Raw genomic sequence first — 15,986 nt, 5'->3', positions numbered from 1 at the left:
ATTCCTTCAAGGAATGCTGGTTTATTTTTTATTTTTTTTCCAGGTATTTAGTTTAAACATCAGAAAGAGAACAGAGAGGGCTGAAATAACGTTTCACCTTTTCTTCCTGTTGGCAGTCGGTCCCTGTCTGTCTGTGCCGCCCGGTCAACTCGGACACCCTCTTTTTTAAGTAACAAAACATTTCTGTTGTGGTGAGCTCTTTCTTTCTGCTCCGAGGTCTTTTGGCTGCTCTGATTGCCGAGGAGGTCGCCCCAATCACCTGTGAGAGTAACGCACAACCGTTATCCAAAGTTTTATTTTATTGTTTCTACTCAGTCACAAAAATGAGGGACTATATACCATCACAGTCCACACCACAGAGACTGACAGAATGAGCACTCCCCAGGGAGATAAACCTGGCCCCGACAGACCCCTGGAGGCTCGGAGACCCCCGTAGTTCCAGATCAGAGACTGAAGGGAGCGGAAAGTCTGCAGATTCCCCAAACTGGACACCAACAGGACCAGGCATGAGATCTAACAAAGGACAGGGAGCAGATTGAAGACAGTTTTATTATGTCCCACACAGCTACTGTGGACATTCCCATAGGTCAAAGAAACAACAACGGTCTTTAAGAGAGCGCTGTGATGAAACAACTACCAAGAGATGCACAAAACAATAAGTGTTGGAAGTGAGGAGAAGAATATGAAGAGCTCTGCATGTTGTGTTTACCGGAGAGGACAGGAGGCTGGAGAGCGAGTGTGTGAAGACTGCTGCGGAGAAACTTAAAGTCCTGTTCACCCTGAGGACGCTCATCGTCTTCACCGTGAGGATGAAGAGGATGATGCCGCGCAGCGAACGTGTGCACTGTAGACAACACACGTGAACACATGAAACCAGGGACGTTAGCTTTACGAAGACATTTTTATCATCTTTTCAAGTCATTAAAGTTTGTAAAGACCCACAAAGTCTTGCCTTTTTTAGATTAACATATTTACACTTAAAATTTAATAACCTATTGTTCAAAATAAGGAATTACTTTTTCTTGTTTAGAAAAATGCACTTATTTAAGTTCTTCCTATAATTTATAGGGAAAAAGTCAAATAAAACGGACAACTTGGAGATAAATAGCTACAACATAAACAATGAGACCAATCTGTGATTAATATTATTATTTTGTTTTTTATACAAAGCTTTATTTATGAAAAAGACTAGGCTTTCATTGGAGGCAAGCCTCTTTTTATACATTATTTAAAGATAAACCTTCAGATAAACCTGTTCCCTCCACAACCCAAACACAGATAAGATGTAGTAAACTTCATTTTTATTTATTTATTATTTATTTATCCAGTTTCATTGAGTCACAAGGACTCATTTTCAAGAGAGACTAGTTTGGGAGCAGATGGTGGGGGTTGAAGGCCTTGCTCAAGGGCACAGAGTGGGGCAAATGAGGGTGGAGGCAGATGTGGCTGTTTCACCTTTCCCACCCACATTTTAATAATAATAATAATAATAATAATAATAATAATGAATTTAATTTGTAACACACTTTTCATTAACAAAAATCTCAAAGTGCTACAGAGTGCAACTAAAATCAAAGATAAAATCAACTAAAATCAAAGATAAAATCAACAAAAATAGCACATTTTGATGTTGTCGGTCCAGGGAGTTGAACCAGCGACCTTCTGATCACAGGCACACCTTCTCTAGCCTCTGTGCCACCACTCCCCTCCTAAATGGATGGATGGACAAAATTTAATTTTGTTGAATTTACAGCAGTTTGCCTTAAAGCTGTAGAAATCATGGATTTGGAGAACTGATCTCTGAACTTTAAACCCTGAAACTTTTCGTCACGTTGATCTAACTGTGGTGCTGAAATGACAGGAAGTCCACAGTTCATTTACAGTAACGAGTACGTCTCTTGGTGGCTGCTAAATGGCTCTGTTCACACAGACAGCACAACTTGTATCATTAGGGTCCTTCTGCTGCAAAACGGCACAGTTGCAGGTTAGATTCCTGCTCTAATCCCTAAAATATATAACTGGTTGGCAAATTATGTTTCTTTTTTGCAATAAAGATTGTATTTCTGTCAGTTGTATTTGTCCTGATGCATGCTCAATAATCCAGGGAGACAGGGACTGCCAGGCTGCTGCCAATTTAAATTGTTGATTTGACAGTACTGTGTGTTGGGGTTCGCTCCCTGCTACCACTATACAAAATCTCATTTAGCTAAAGTGGCCATCTTGAATTTTTAGATTTGAATTCAGTATTTAATTGGCCTTGCTCTCAGGTACTAACACACCAAATTGCAGCTGAATCGCTCTAAAAACAGCCGAGTTATCTTATTATTTGTCTTTTAGCTAAGACGGCCATCTTGGATATTTGATTTGCATTAGGAATGTATAACAAGTTACAGCTACAACCATACTTTCAGCTCAATATCTCAAAGAATGACTGAGTTATAGTTCATTTTGTGTTTGCTGAGGTAGCTGTGGCAGCCGTCTTGAATCAAAATCTCTCCACACTTCAATCAGTTCTAGCGATAGATCTGATGATTACTTTCTGTGAGTTTCAAACAAATCCAACAGCGACTTTCTGTTTTCTTCGGGGCGCTCTGCACTCTGAGTCATGTGACCTCACAGCAGCAGTTAGTGTGAGGAGTGTTCTGTCAGGAGTTTCGTACGAGGAAAATGGCTTTGTTCGCAAATTACATCACCATGGTAACTCAAAACACCAATAAAAGTAACGGGGCACATCACGGCGCCGAGCCGGTTGTTTTGATATAACGTTTGTGGGGGTACATATTGTGGTTCGGGCTGCATTAAAGTTGACACAAGGGTTAAGATATAAAGTTAAGAAACACTTTGTCAGGTGGATAATAACAGGTGCTGCAGGCACCCAATAAGAACCACTCAGCCAGAATCAGTTTTACTTCCACTTCTGTCTGTTTCTCACTTGTTCCCAGGTGGACAGGCCGTTAACGTCAACACGCCCTCCACTACTGCGTTCCTGCAGGAAATTCACAACTTCACCCATCGCGACGGAGCGATAAACGCAACAGCCGCAATAGACGAGGGTCACCGTCAGCAGGCTGACCTGCGGAGAGAGAGACAGCGTGAAGAGGCGAGGCCCTGCCCTGCCGCAGAGGCAGTCAGGCGTGTTTCAGGTTGTCTCACTGAAGATAGGCCTGTTGGTTTAACACTGCCAGGTTGTTTCAACCTTTCGAAGGGGCCACTGTGATCTTGTTTGCGTTGGTGTGTGTCCGAGTGTGTACACGTGTCCCTTCATGTTTAGGCAGGTTGAAGCACTTTCAGTATTCAAACTCACGTCCAGCCAGGCGGAGGCTGTCCTCCAGTTTCCCATCAGCCCTTGCTGTGCAGCCGAGGACACGTGGTTGCAGAATTGTAGAAGAGATAAGAGGAGGAAGAGCAGCTGGCGAGGAAGAGAAAATAATTAAATCCTTCAGAGGTTTGATAAAACCTGAGACTTGGATCAGATCAAATGAAGCCTCCACCTGGCAGACCATCACAGGGTCCCACCCAGCAGGGGTGGGATCAACCCGGACTGACTGGACTTTGGCAGAGGGCCGCAGCACGCCGCTGTGGCTCTGCTCGGCGAGCAGGGTCACGCTGGTGAACAGGTTCGCTGCAGGGCTGTACAAGGTGAACTGGACCTTCAGAGCCACCGTCTGTCTGCCCACCCAGCCACTGGACTGTAGGCGGCTCAGCTCCGCCGCCGCAGACCTGCAGAGGAGAAGCTGAGCCTCAGCAGCGAGTTACAGACAAAAAAAAGAAACTTGTTCATCTTTTTTGGGTTTTCGTCTCACTTTTTGCGGTCCAAACCAACTGCAGAAACTTCCTCTGAATGGGCATGATTACATGTTCTGGGATGTGTCAGCAAGAAAACCTGCGAGAGCTCAGATTATAAAAGTATAAAAGTTTAGTTTTAGGCCTTCGGTGTGGTGTTCTTTGTGTCTTCCACAAACCAAAATCATGCATTTTTACATTATTTGCCTAAATTGTCCCCATCCTTCCTCTTTAGGCACACTCAGAAAAAATCTTTGAAACCAAACTATCTAAAGAAATATAACTTTTTATGCACATTTAACCTACCTGGTTCTGAAACGTACAGCTCCTCTCTGTTTTTTGAATCACAAGATCCCCAATCGCAACGTGTGATGGCTGATCAACACAAATTATACCACATATCAATACCAATTTAAACTATTTGTCAAAAAAATAAAACAATTGGATACATAAAAAGTAAATTCCTGTCAGAGTCTACGACAGATCTCTTTAGAGAAGCTGAAACTATTTTCCTCACCTCGGTTTTTTCTGATTCATCGTGATCCAGTACATCCAGCAGAGTTGATTGTATCCACTTCCACCAGTCCTCGTGCTTTTTTATGGACATAAAACCATTGTTCCTGGTGGAAAAGTCAAGTCAACTTTATTTATAGAGCACATTTAAAACAGAAACTGTTATCAAAGTGCTTAACAACAACATCAATGGGAGTAAAAATTAATGAAAAAAATAAATACCACACACTAATGATAAACTGAAGAATTAATAAAAAGCATTTAAAACATAAGGAACACAGAACGAAAAACACTAAATCAACTCACACAGTGTGAAATGCCTGCGAGAACAGATGTGTTTAGCAGGGATTTGAAGTGAGGAAGGGAGGTGTCCTGCCTGATGTTGGGGGGGCAGGTTGTTCCACAGTTTGGGGCCCATGACTGAAAAAGCCCGATCTCCTCTGAGCTTCTTGTTTTAGGAACAGCCAAAAGCAGCTGATCGGATGATCTCAGGGCCCGAGAGGGAACGTAAGGTTCCAGAAGCTCAGAGAGATGAAGGGGTGCGAGGCCATTTAGGCATTTGAAGGTCAACAGAAGAATTTTAAAAACTATCCTTGTACGAACAGGGAGCCAGTGAAGGGAGGACAGAACTGGAGTAATATGTTCAGACCTACGAGTTCCGGTTAAAAGCCGAGCAGCAGCATTCTGGACGAGCTGAAGAGGTGAGATGGAGGCCTGGCTGACCCTAGCATACAGTGCGTTGCAATAGTCCAATCGGGTCGTGACAAAGACGTGGACTAGTTTCTCAAGGTCGGGTCTGGACAATACTGGCTTGAGCTTAGCTACCTGTCTGAGTTGGAAGAAGCTTTTCTGCAGAACAGAGTTGATTTGTTTGTTAAACTTGAAGTCAGAGTCTAAAACCATCCCGAGATTTTTACCAGACTGCTTCAGATATGGCTGAAGAGAGTCCAGGTTGACAGGATCAGTGGTGGCAGGTGAGCTAGGGCTAAAGACAATGACGTCAGTCTTCTCATTGTTAAAACTTAAGAAATTTGAAGCCATCCAGGCCTTAATGTCATCCAGACATTTTAACAGAGAATGAATGGAGCAAACACTTGCTGGTTTCACAGGCAGGTAGATCTGGCAGTCATCAGCATAACAATGGAATGAAAGAACATGTTTCCTCAGGATGGACCCCAGTGGGAACAAATAAAGTGAGAACAGAAGGGGTCCAAGAATCAAACCCTGTGGGACCCCACACGAAAGAGGTAATGAGGCGGATACATTGTTACCAACCTTGACACAGAGTGGAACCATTCTAATGCAGCACCTGTGATCCCAACCCACTGTTCCAGCCGTGATATAAGGATACTGTGGTCAACAGGATCAAAAGCAGCAGTAAGGTCCAGGAGCACAAGTACCACAAATTGACCAGAATCATTTGAGATCATAATATTGTTACAAACCCTCACTAACGCTGTTTCAGTGCTGTGGAGTTGTTTAAAACCAGACTGGAAAAATCTGTTCTCATTCAAAAACTCATTTAATTGAATAAAAACTATTTTCTCCAGGATTTTGGACAGGAAGGGAAGTTTCGAGATTGGTCTGAAATTTGAGCAGGTCGAAGGGTCAAGTCCAGGTTCCTTAATTTATTCTTTAATAAAATAAAACCATTTTTCCTGGTGGATGGGTGACACTGACTGATAGAGGTACCGGCGTTACCTCATAAAGTGTCTGTTGACGGCTCTGTTGACATGAGCATGTTCATCACATGAGCTGTAATACGTCACACACGTCATGAGGAGGAGCGAGGCGGCACACAGACACAAATCTCTGTAAGACAAGAAGAAATTAAGTCCTGCTGCGAACGTGTTCACGTTTACACCGACACACAAAGACAAACCTCAGTGTTTGATGGACAAGAGCCGCTCGTCGCCTCTTCCCACGACTTTTCCTCAGCTCTGATGGAGTCGGCGGGCGCATGAGACGGAGGTATCGGACTCTCTGACGAGCCACAAGCAGCTGAGAATCAGAAACAAGCGACCGTTAGCAGGAAATTAAAACTCTTCCGTAGCCAAGCAGAGTCTCATTATCACCTTTTTGAAGCGTGAACTTGTTTTATCGGGGAAACCAGACGGCCTGATCTGCTCTTTGGGCTGATCGGAGCCCCATGAATTAAAAATCTCCTCCTGAAGCGTCTTCAAGCTGAAAGAAGAAAGAGAGTTCGGTGCTCTCTTGTTCCAAACAGAGACGATCACTGCCGCCGCGAGGATCTGGAAAAGAACGGGATTAGAGATTAGCACCATTTAGTTAATATGCATCTATTTGTCAAACTGCTCTTTATTACCAAAGCTGGCTGGATGAAGAAGATGCAGGAGATCAGAGAGACAAAGAGGGACTGGATCCAGAGAAAAACCTGGCTGCTACTGAATCTGACACACAAACACACACGTTGGCACAAAATATAAGAAGGACACATAAAATGTTCTTTACAAACTCACGTTTTAGGAAACTATACAGAAAATACCTGATTCCCAGCACAGCAGAGAGCGCCAAACACAGCAGAGACAGAGCCCAGACCAGGAACAGACAGCCCGAGGATGTTAAACCAAATCTGCTCTTATTTTGAAAGGTTTGGCCTTCATTCCTTGTAGTTTTCTGGATTCCAAGTCTGTCGCTCTCAGTTAAAAGCTTGTCCTCTCTTCCCTCATAGTAACTCCCCATAGAAGTCAGAGACGACCCTTGCAGCGGTGGTCCGACGCTGCTCCCAAATCCCAACCTTCCTTGGATTGTTGACTCTTCATTTGTGCCTTTATTTTCTGGAATCGCGGACACCGACAGGACGTTTGTGTCCTGCAATGTCAAAAGAAAAAGCTCAGATGGGGTTTTATGCTGTAAGAATGAAAACCCAGTGAAAGAGAAGGGAAGAGGAAAAAATAGATTTTTAAAGGTGCAACCTGGTGTTTTAACCTCCAGGCTTCCTGTGTCCATGTACGACTGCTGCTCTGGGACAGATGGGCGTCCAAGTCCATGTCCCGAACTGAAAAGACACGAAGGAGACAGTCTAATTAAGAGGTGATGTAGAACAGAATACAAAATTTGAAGGAAGTGGATATTTAATGTTTAAATATCTTTAAACTAACAGTTTAGATATTTTTGAACTAGAGTTCTGTGTTATGTTATTAATAAATAATATCTTACCTGTTGGAGATAGATATTTGAATTACCTCAATTTGGAGGAAAAAAAAAGATTTATGTTCATGCTCTGGACCTTGTTTCCTGTTTATGGTATATGTTCATGGCAGCTTGGCATGGTTACTACAGTTTTATGTCCTTTTATTTTTATTTTTTGGTGTGTTTCTGTGTTGATAGAGACATTTCTAAAAAAAATGTGCCGAGTTTCCAGAAATGTAGCCATGACAAACAAAAATACTGTCTTGTACAGGCTGTATTTTGTGTACAGCATAGTTTTAAATTAGTTTTTGTTTCACAGTTTGTGACAATTTATATTGAACTCTATGCTTATCTGTAAATAACAGAAGCAGCAGCTAGCTGTAGCACTTCTGGTGCAGCCTGGATCACTTTAGGGATAAATATCTTATTTCTGCCAGAATAAACATTTATTGCCAAGCCAACAGCAATGTAAAAGTATATAAAACGGCATTCACAGGTACAGCTGTAAAATATTTGAGGCAGGAATTTGATGGTAAGAATCCACTTTGGTCTTGGTTCCACTCAGACGAGCCATTAGCTCTTCAAATCAGTCAGAATTAAACTATTTCTTCATCTTCAAAAAGTTATCTACCACAGGTAAGATATTAACTGGTTGTAACTTTTTCACAGAGCTCCTCTTGAAGGAGTCAAATCAAACCCGACCCTCTGGATCCTTCTTGGCAGTCGTTCTGAAAGTTGCATGTTGGACTCCAGATCCTGTCGGTTTGGTCGCACAGAATCGAAACAGGAAGGACGCTAATGTTGCTGCAGGTAACACAACCACCACGCTCAGCAGTCCTGATGTAACAGAAACAACCGAGACACCGACAACGCCTGACTCGAGCTGCGATCAAAGACAACAGAAGGACACCTCGGTGAGCACCCTTCTTCATGAGAACTTTAGTTCCTCAGTTCTGTTCACCCACCCGATCATCTGTTTGTGCTACAATGAATGCATTGACGGCTGCGTAGCCCGAAAGCAGCAACACACACACACCGAGTCTCTGAGCGTGTGTGAATGAGTTGGGCCAGCGGCAGCTGAACACAGAGATCCACATGTGGGAGTCAGCCAAGTAGTCCGAAAACCTGAGCAACAGCATCTGCAACAAAAAACTCAGCATCGCACCAAATAATACACATGCAACACGTCCTGTGTGTCTGATCGTGGTACCCGAGCGAAGCCGAGTCCACGAACACGCAGCATCCTCTCAACTCGGCCGTCATCTCTGTTCACAGCCAGCCAGCTCTCACTGACAAACAGCCATGAGCGGCCCACCTGCCCGCTGCTCACCTGGATTAAAAACAGTCTCAACAGTCCAGCCAAGTCTAGCTGTAAAGTAGAAACGGAATAAAATAAATGTGATTCACCTCAGTTACCATGACTTGTTTTATGTACCAGTCAGGAGAAGGTCCAGAGTTGTCATGCCAGATGTGAACCCCCCACACTGGACCCAGACTCTCTGCTGCACTGGAGACCAGACACAAAAAACAAGAAGAAGAATCAGAAAAAGATTTATTATCATTGCACCGAAGTACAGTGAGATTATGTTTGTACAGTCGTCCTAAAAATGGGCGGAGTGGAGTGCACGTTGCTGCTGCTCCTGAGAGCGTGGCCCCTTATTCTTTTAGATAGAATAGGGGAAAGGCCATAGTGATGTTACAAAAGGATCTCTTGACACCTTGTCCTTATCAGGACACAATTTAAGACGTCACAAAAACTCTACCAGCAGCACATTTAAAACACATTACGTATGAATTTCACGACAAGACGGTGAGATTTGACCAGGAAACACTTCCAGATAGCGCCATAGTCCTGACAAGATGTTGGTGTCAGCCGGTACAACTCTGATAAGCATTCATAGAAGTTCTCGGGGGGGTGCGCTGCGTAGAGCAGAGCCTTCTTAACACATATACCAGGAGACATTTGATAAGTCAGCCTGCTTCGAGGCCGAACGGGGGCGTCAGATTCAGTTAAGCCACAATTGCTGATCTTTTTCAGGCAGACTGATATTTCTCGTCAAGCCTTGAGTTCTGCTGGTACTCTCGATCCAAAATGGCCAGACTTGAGGACATTCCACTGGTCCGTGCTTATGAGCTCCCTCCAAGGTCGTTCTCAACATTCTGGCGAGTCCCAGAAGCTGCAGGTGGCCTGCGATTCTCACGAATCACTTCCATGTTATGGTTGAGCTCGAAAATCAGCTGAGTTTGAGCGCTCGAAGCACGAACCAAACCTTCACACATGGTCTGCAGTTCTGCCATGGCCAAAACTGCTGCCGCCATCTTCTTTAATAGCCAATAATATAGGAACAAGAACAAGAAGAAAAACTAGAAGAAGAAAGAAAGAACAAGAACAACAATAAGAAAGAAGAAGAAAGAACAAGAACAAGAAAGAAGAAGAACTAGAAGAAGAAGATTTAGATTTTTGATTTTTGTTATGTGCCAGGCACGTTGGCCTTATTGTTGACCCTTTGGTCATGTCTTGGGTTCTGGGTTGGCTAATCAGCCTTTAATTGTTCTGGGCTGTGGCTTTTTCAGCCACTCCTACTTAAGAGGCAGGTTTCAGGGAGCATTAGTCCCCTTTCTCTCTCTTAGGCTCACTCTGCTTTTTGGCCCTCTCTGAGACACACAGTTTTTGAATCTCTCCAGACGCCCTCAGTTGTTCTTTTTTTTTGCTCATCTCATGCTCCCACATTTTGGACCTTTTTTCTTGACTGCCCTTGTTTTTCCAGGGCCCTAGTTTATTTCTTTTCGCCTTTGTCCTGGAGTTGTGGCCTGCTGTTGGTGGCACTAGCCACCTCAGGTAATTTTTAACTTTTTGTATGTTTTTTCTAGTGTTTTGGTCTAGTGGGACTAGTAGCCCTGTTTTCGTTCTTTCTTTTGTAATAGGTGTTTTTTTGTTCTCCATTAATTAAAACAGATATGGTGAAACTGTGTCAAAAAGGCTAAAGATCCTCATCATTAAATTAAACGGAGCCGTCAGTCGTGCACAATCTGTAAAAGCATGAAAAACACGTTCAAACTGCAAAAACGACACTCGTTTAAAACATCAGGACTGATAACCGACAACGAGAACTAGAAGAATAATTTTCTGACAGTGACATGGAGATTGTGTTAATTTTTACCTCAGTATAAAAGTGTCTTGAGAGTTCCTCCTGAACACTGTGCATCCTGGGACTTGTAGTTCCTTGGTCTGAGAGACTCCATGTTCACCACACAGCACTATGTAAACCTGGAAAACACATACAGATTCAAAAATCAGAACATGAATTCTATTTAATGAATTTTCTGACTAAAATCACATTTGATGCATTTATGGTAAACTACAAATCATTTATAACTGCATATTATTCAAAAATAACAAAAAATCAAATTCCTCTCAAAAAAAACTTGATCACTTGTTTTTCTCAGGTCTTAAATATTTGCAGACTGTTGTTAAAGAAGAGTGGAGGCTTCACAGGAGCAAACATGGTCCTGATCCAAATTATTTAACACACGATGTATAAATATTCAAAAATAGATATTTAGCTTTAAATTGCATAATTTCTTAGTTTAAACATTTGATTTTGGTCTTTTGGGGGTTCAACAGTAATGGAAAATTATTAAAAGGAACATAAAAGTTGCGACTGTGACCAGTGCAACCGTTTTTTGCAGTTTATGCCATTTCAATAAAAGGCATAAACTTTTATTCAAAAGAACATAAACAGGCTTACTTTGGCCGTCATACACGCTGCAGAGCAGAGACCAGTGTGGATGCAAACAGCATAAAAACACAAGTCCTCAGGATTGTTGTCAGAAAGGTAGTGGGCTCTTTGGTTCTCCTCAGAGACCACATCAGCTCTCTGACACCACCTGAGCACTGGGATGAACAGGATGAGGACCAGCACCAGTAAACTGAACACCGTCAGATCACTAGAGACGCTGCGGGAGTAACAACACAAGCATACATGTTTTTATTCAGATTCTTAAAATAACCCCTCCCCACACACCCACCCAAGCTTTTTTTAAAGCGATGACCAAACAATCTTTTATACTAATCATTCCTTATCTTCCCATCAATCTGGTTTCACTACCGATTGGTTTATCTCTCAGATTGGAGGCAATGTGTTCAACATAATGGTACTTCTTTCAGTTATTTAACTGTCAATAATGGTGTACCACAAGGCTCAGTCTTAGGACCCACCCTCTTTACAATCTACATAGCTAATGTAGGTCAGATCATTCCATCCTGATGCATCCTTGCATTTCTATGCTGACGATACAGTTGTTTATTGTCGAGCTAAAACAGTTGCTAAGGTTTTCCAGCTTCTACAGTCTGCATTCGACATCATCCAGTCAGATTTACTTCATCTCAAACTGGTGCTAAATGCTGATAAAACCAAAGGGATGTTGTTTTCAAACAGGAAGTCGGTCCCAGCAGTCCTTCCTCTTGTCATATCTACAAATGGTGTCCCTATTGAGTTTGTCGATTTTTTTATATTTGGGGATCTTGGTCGATTTGCATCTCTCTTTTAAGCCCCATGTTGAAAACTTGGTAAAGAAATAGAAATTAAAATTTGGTTTCTTTTTCAGAAATAGATCTTGTTTAACTCTGAATGCTGCAAAACGCCTAGGAAAATTTTTGTTTGTTTAAAACAGGTCTCTTGAAAATGAGTCCTGGTGACTCAATGAGACTAACCTGTAGAAATATAGGTTGAATGTAAACAGGAGGAACAAATAGACCAGGTTACCTCAGGAACTGATCCAGATCAGCGGTGTCATGGCTGCTCTCAATCTGCTGCTGCAGCACAGTCAGTGGCCTCAGCTGGTAGCAGCTGGATTCAGACGACACATAGAAAAGTGTAAATCACAAGCTCGTGTGCAGTGTGAACATCTGCTCTCGTGTCTTCACACCTTTACAGCCGTACCTGCAGTTCACTGCTGTGTCCAGATGTTGCGTCCTGCAGCCGTGGTGCGTCCAGGCCTCCTGCTGATCGTCCCAGGACAAACACAGACTGCTGTCCACCGAGAGACTGTAGCTTATCTGTTCACTCCTGCGCCTCCTCTCGGACACGCTCCCAAAGTTAGCGTCAAGCAGGGCTAAGTGGCAGATGCCTGCAGCTGGAAGTTTGTGACGTTTTGGCAAAATCGTTGCAGTTTTTCAGACTTAAAATGTCAAAACATTTAAGACCAGTTGCGATTGTAAGAAGGGAGCTGTCTGGAAGAGCACGCAGCTCAAAAGTGTCACGGTTGAGTTATAAAGAGGAAAAGTACATTATTCCTCTTCAGCCACGTGCATAAGTGTCTGCTGTCATTTAGCTGTTTTTCCCTGTCTCCTCTCTTTATCTCTGTGCATGTGTGATAGAAACAGCTTAGAGATGTTCATAAAGACTTTCCACAGTCAAAACCCACAGATAGAGAAATGATGAGTCAAAGAAAAAACGTTGACAGAGACAAATATATTAAACTTTTGCTTTTCATATGAAGCTGTAGCAATACTGTTGAATATTAATGTTTACAGCTGCAGGTAAAGCTGCTGACTGAGTGGACAAAGGTGTGGAGGCTGTCTTGACTGAAGTTTGTACCTCAGTTTAGTTAATTAAAGAATGTGACGCTCCTGTGGAAAAGGGTGAGCTTGTTGGTCTGTTATAGAGCACTTCATGACTGGAGGTTATACATGAATATAAATTGTTTACAATTATTATTTTTATAGTAATCTTTACCTTTTGATCAAGAAAATACAATGTACACTTATAGCATATTTAGTTGATGTAATTTTCCGTTGCTTGAAGTTGGATGTGAGAGATAAAACAAGAGATTTCTTACCGTTGATGCAGGATGGTGGCAGAGTGATGCGCACGGTGTTGCTGTCCCACCTGTGAATCCTCTGCAGGTGGTGCATGCTGGGAGTCGGCCTCTCGGACATCCTGACACAGCAGTGAGTCACATGTTGGGTCTTACGTTTTGTCAGAACTTGTTCACATTAAACATGAGTGTTAACTCGTGACGGCTAAAAATCAACACCTGAAGAGAAGCATGATGGGAAAGGTTTTGCCGGGCGGCAGTGTGAACACCACTGTCACCTGGACGGCATGATGCAGGAGCTCCTGGCTGATGCTGATGTTGTGGTAGTTGATCCGGCTGCGCAGGAGGACGTACTCACTCCCAGAGCTCACCTGCAGCAGAAACGTGACAACTAGAACTATTGTCTCAATAAAACCTTCAAAACATTTGCTTTAGAAGAAAAGCAGAAGAAGTCAATGTGGCACCTTTACTTAAACCAGAGGCAACATACGTTTCTTTGTGGAGGGTGAAGCTCAAAGCTGATTGGCTGAGGGAAGGAGCCAACATGGATTCTCCTCCTTGTGCTGCATTTGTACAGACTAAAATCAACCACTGGTCCCATCTGCTGAACAAAGAAAGAGGCAGTAAGAACACATGTGGCTGTAAATAGTTTCACTTTCTGCTGGTCTCACCTGGGCAGGTGATGAAGACCAGCAGTAAGGGCTCCGGTAAAGCTCAGTGAGCACTCTGAGGACGCAGGGCTCTGGTCCTCTGGGTCTTCTGAGGTGAAAAAGCACAGTCTGGATCAGAGACTCGGGGAAGTGGATGGTGGTTGAGTTGCTGCTGATGGTTGTGGAGGTTTGGTTTAGGGAAGCAGCGTGCAGCTGGATGAGACCTGCACTAACTCTGTGCTCCTTGGTCTCCTGGAACAAGATGTGCCTCTAAAAACAACCACATGAATGTCAGTCCAGTGAAGTCCAACTATGTTAGACAAAAGCTGTGTTTCCTCTCACCAGCATCAAGTCTGAAGCCGTCTGTAAAACGTCATCTATCAGATGAAGCATTTGTTTCACTGGAAGTTCAGAGGATGAGTCTGTTAAACATCCAGCAGTGTTTTCTGGGTGCTTCATGTGGTCGTGGTCAGTGGGTGATTCTGACTCCAGCTCTTGTGCAAAGTCACCGTTGAGTGTTTCCGGTGTGCAACCACAGCTGGAGACCACCTGCAGGCTGGATGAAAGCAGGTTGATCAGACTGTTGAGCTTTCTGTGGTTGTGATCAGCCGCAGTGAACTCAGAAAACTGCTCTGAGACGGCCCGAACATGAGACGTCACCCGCCTCACACTCATCAGTGACACCTAGAAGGGTTAAAGAGGCGTGAGAAACAAATTTCCCCTCATCAGTTTCTTTGTCCAAAAACAGCATCAATAAAAACCTCTCACCTGATTCGTAACATGCAGAAGATCATTCAGGATGCAGACGTTGTCTTCCGCTGACGCCTACAATTCATTTACACGAGAAATAATTCTGTAAAACCTGCTGAAGCGTGGCTCTGCAGCTCTCTGCATGTGTGTGTGCAGCTCTCTGCAGGTGTGTGTAGCTCTCTGCAGGTGTGTGTAGCTCTCTGCATGTGTGTGTGTAGCTCTCTGCATGTGTGTGTGCAGCTCTCTGCAGGTGTGTGTAGGTTTCTGCAGGTGTGTGCAGCTCTCTGCAGGTGTGTGTGTAGCTCTCTGCAGGTGTGTGCAGCTCTCTGCAGGTGTGTGTGTAGCTCTCTGCATGTGAGTGCGTAGCTCTCTGCAGGTGTGTGTAGGTTTCTGCAGGTGTGTGTAGCTCTCTGCAGGTGTGTGTAGCTCTCTGCAGCTGTGTGTAGCTCTCTGCAGGTGTGTGCAGCTTTCTGCAGGTGTGTGCAGCTCTCTGCAGGTGTGTGTAGGTTTCTGCAGGTGTGTGTAGCTCTTTGCAGGTGTGTGCAGCTCTCTGCAGGTGTGTGCAGCTCTCTGCAGGTGTGTGTAGCTCTCTGCAGGTGTGTGCAGCTCTCTGCAGGTGTGTGCAGCTCTCTGCAGGTGTGTGTGTAGCTCTCTGCAGGTGTGTGTGTAGCTCTCTGCAGGTGTGTGTAGCTCTCTGCATGTGTGTGTATCTCTCTGCAGGTGTGTGTAGCTCTCTGCAGGTGTGTGTGTGTGTAGCTCTCTGCATGTGTGTGCAGCTCTCTGCAGGTGAGTGTGTGTAGCTCTCTGCAGGTGTGTGTAGCTCTCTGCAGGTGTGTGTAGCTCTCTGCAGGTGAGTGTAGCTCTCTGCATGTGTGTGCAGCTCTCTGCAGGTGAGTGTGTGCAGCTCTCTGCAGGTGTGTGTAGCTCTCTGCAGGTGTGTGTAGCTCTCTGCAGGTGAGTGTAGCTCTCTGCATGTGTGTGTAGCGCTCTGCAGGTGTGTGTAGCTCTCTGCAGGTGTGTGTAGCTCTCTGCATGTGTGTTTAGCTCTCTGCAGGTGTGTGTAGCTCTCTGCAGGTGTGTGTAGCTCTCTGCATGTGTGTGTAGCTCTCAGCAGGTGAGTGTAGCTCTCGGCAGGTGAGTGTAGCTCTCTGCATGTGTGTGCAGCTCTCTGCAGGTGTGTGCGTGTGTGTGTAGCTCTCTGCAGGTGTGTGTAGCTCTTTGAAGGAGTGTGTAGTTCTCTGCAGGTGTGTGTGTAGCTCTCTGCAGGTGTGTGGAGCTCTCTGCAGGTGAGTGTATGTAGCTCTCTGCAGGTGTGTG

The 15,986-nt window shown here is 44.1% G+C and overlaps 1 protein-coding gene across 1 annotated transcript in view; it reads right to left on the bottom strand.

The window, feature by feature from the left end:
* Window positions 1–15,986, bottom strand: part of LOC119426444 (polycystic kidney disease 1 like 1) — a 33,731-nt gene that overhangs the window by 1,250 nt on the left and 16,495 nt on the right. The window contains 25 exon segments of the mRNA XM_037694006.1: window positions 340–513; window positions 710–844; window positions 2,933–3,073; window positions 3,305–3,428; window positions 3,430–3,720; window positions 5,998–6,108; window positions 6,179–6,297; window positions 6,372–6,548; window positions 6,623–6,707; window positions 6,803–7,128; window positions 7,233–7,315; window positions 8,152–8,332; window positions 8,415–8,588; window positions 8,660–8,779; window positions 8,857–8,956; window positions 10,611–10,717; window positions 11,199–11,406; window positions 12,216–12,299; window positions 12,393–12,585; window positions 13,291–13,391; window positions 13,489–13,640; window positions 13,760–13,870; window positions 13,941–14,189; window positions 14,262–14,603; window positions 14,688–14,744. Coding sequence (XP_037549934.1) covers window positions 340–513; window positions 710–844; window positions 2,933–3,073; window positions 3,305–3,428; window positions 3,430–3,720; window positions 5,998–6,108; window positions 6,179–6,297; window positions 6,372–6,548; window positions 6,623–6,707; window positions 6,803–7,128; window positions 7,233–7,315; window positions 8,152–8,332; window positions 8,415–8,588; window positions 8,660–8,779; window positions 8,857–8,956; window positions 10,611–10,717; window positions 11,199–11,406; window positions 12,216–12,299; window positions 12,393–12,585; window positions 13,291–13,391; window positions 13,489–13,640; window positions 13,760–13,870; window positions 13,941–14,189; window positions 14,262–14,603; window positions 14,688–14,744 — 3,945 coding nt within the window.

Source organism: Nematolebias whitei, chromosome 20 (assembly GCF_014905685.2).
Source record: "Nematolebias whitei isolate Nwh7 chromosome 20, NemWhi1, whole genome shotgun sequence".
Classification (NCBI taxonomy): Eukaryota; Metazoa; Chordata; class Actinopteri; order Cyprinodontiformes; family Rivulidae; genus Nematolebias; species Nematolebias whitei.
The sequence above is the reverse complement of the archived record's forward strand: the minus strand, read 5'-3'. Positions and strand labels throughout refer to the sequence as shown.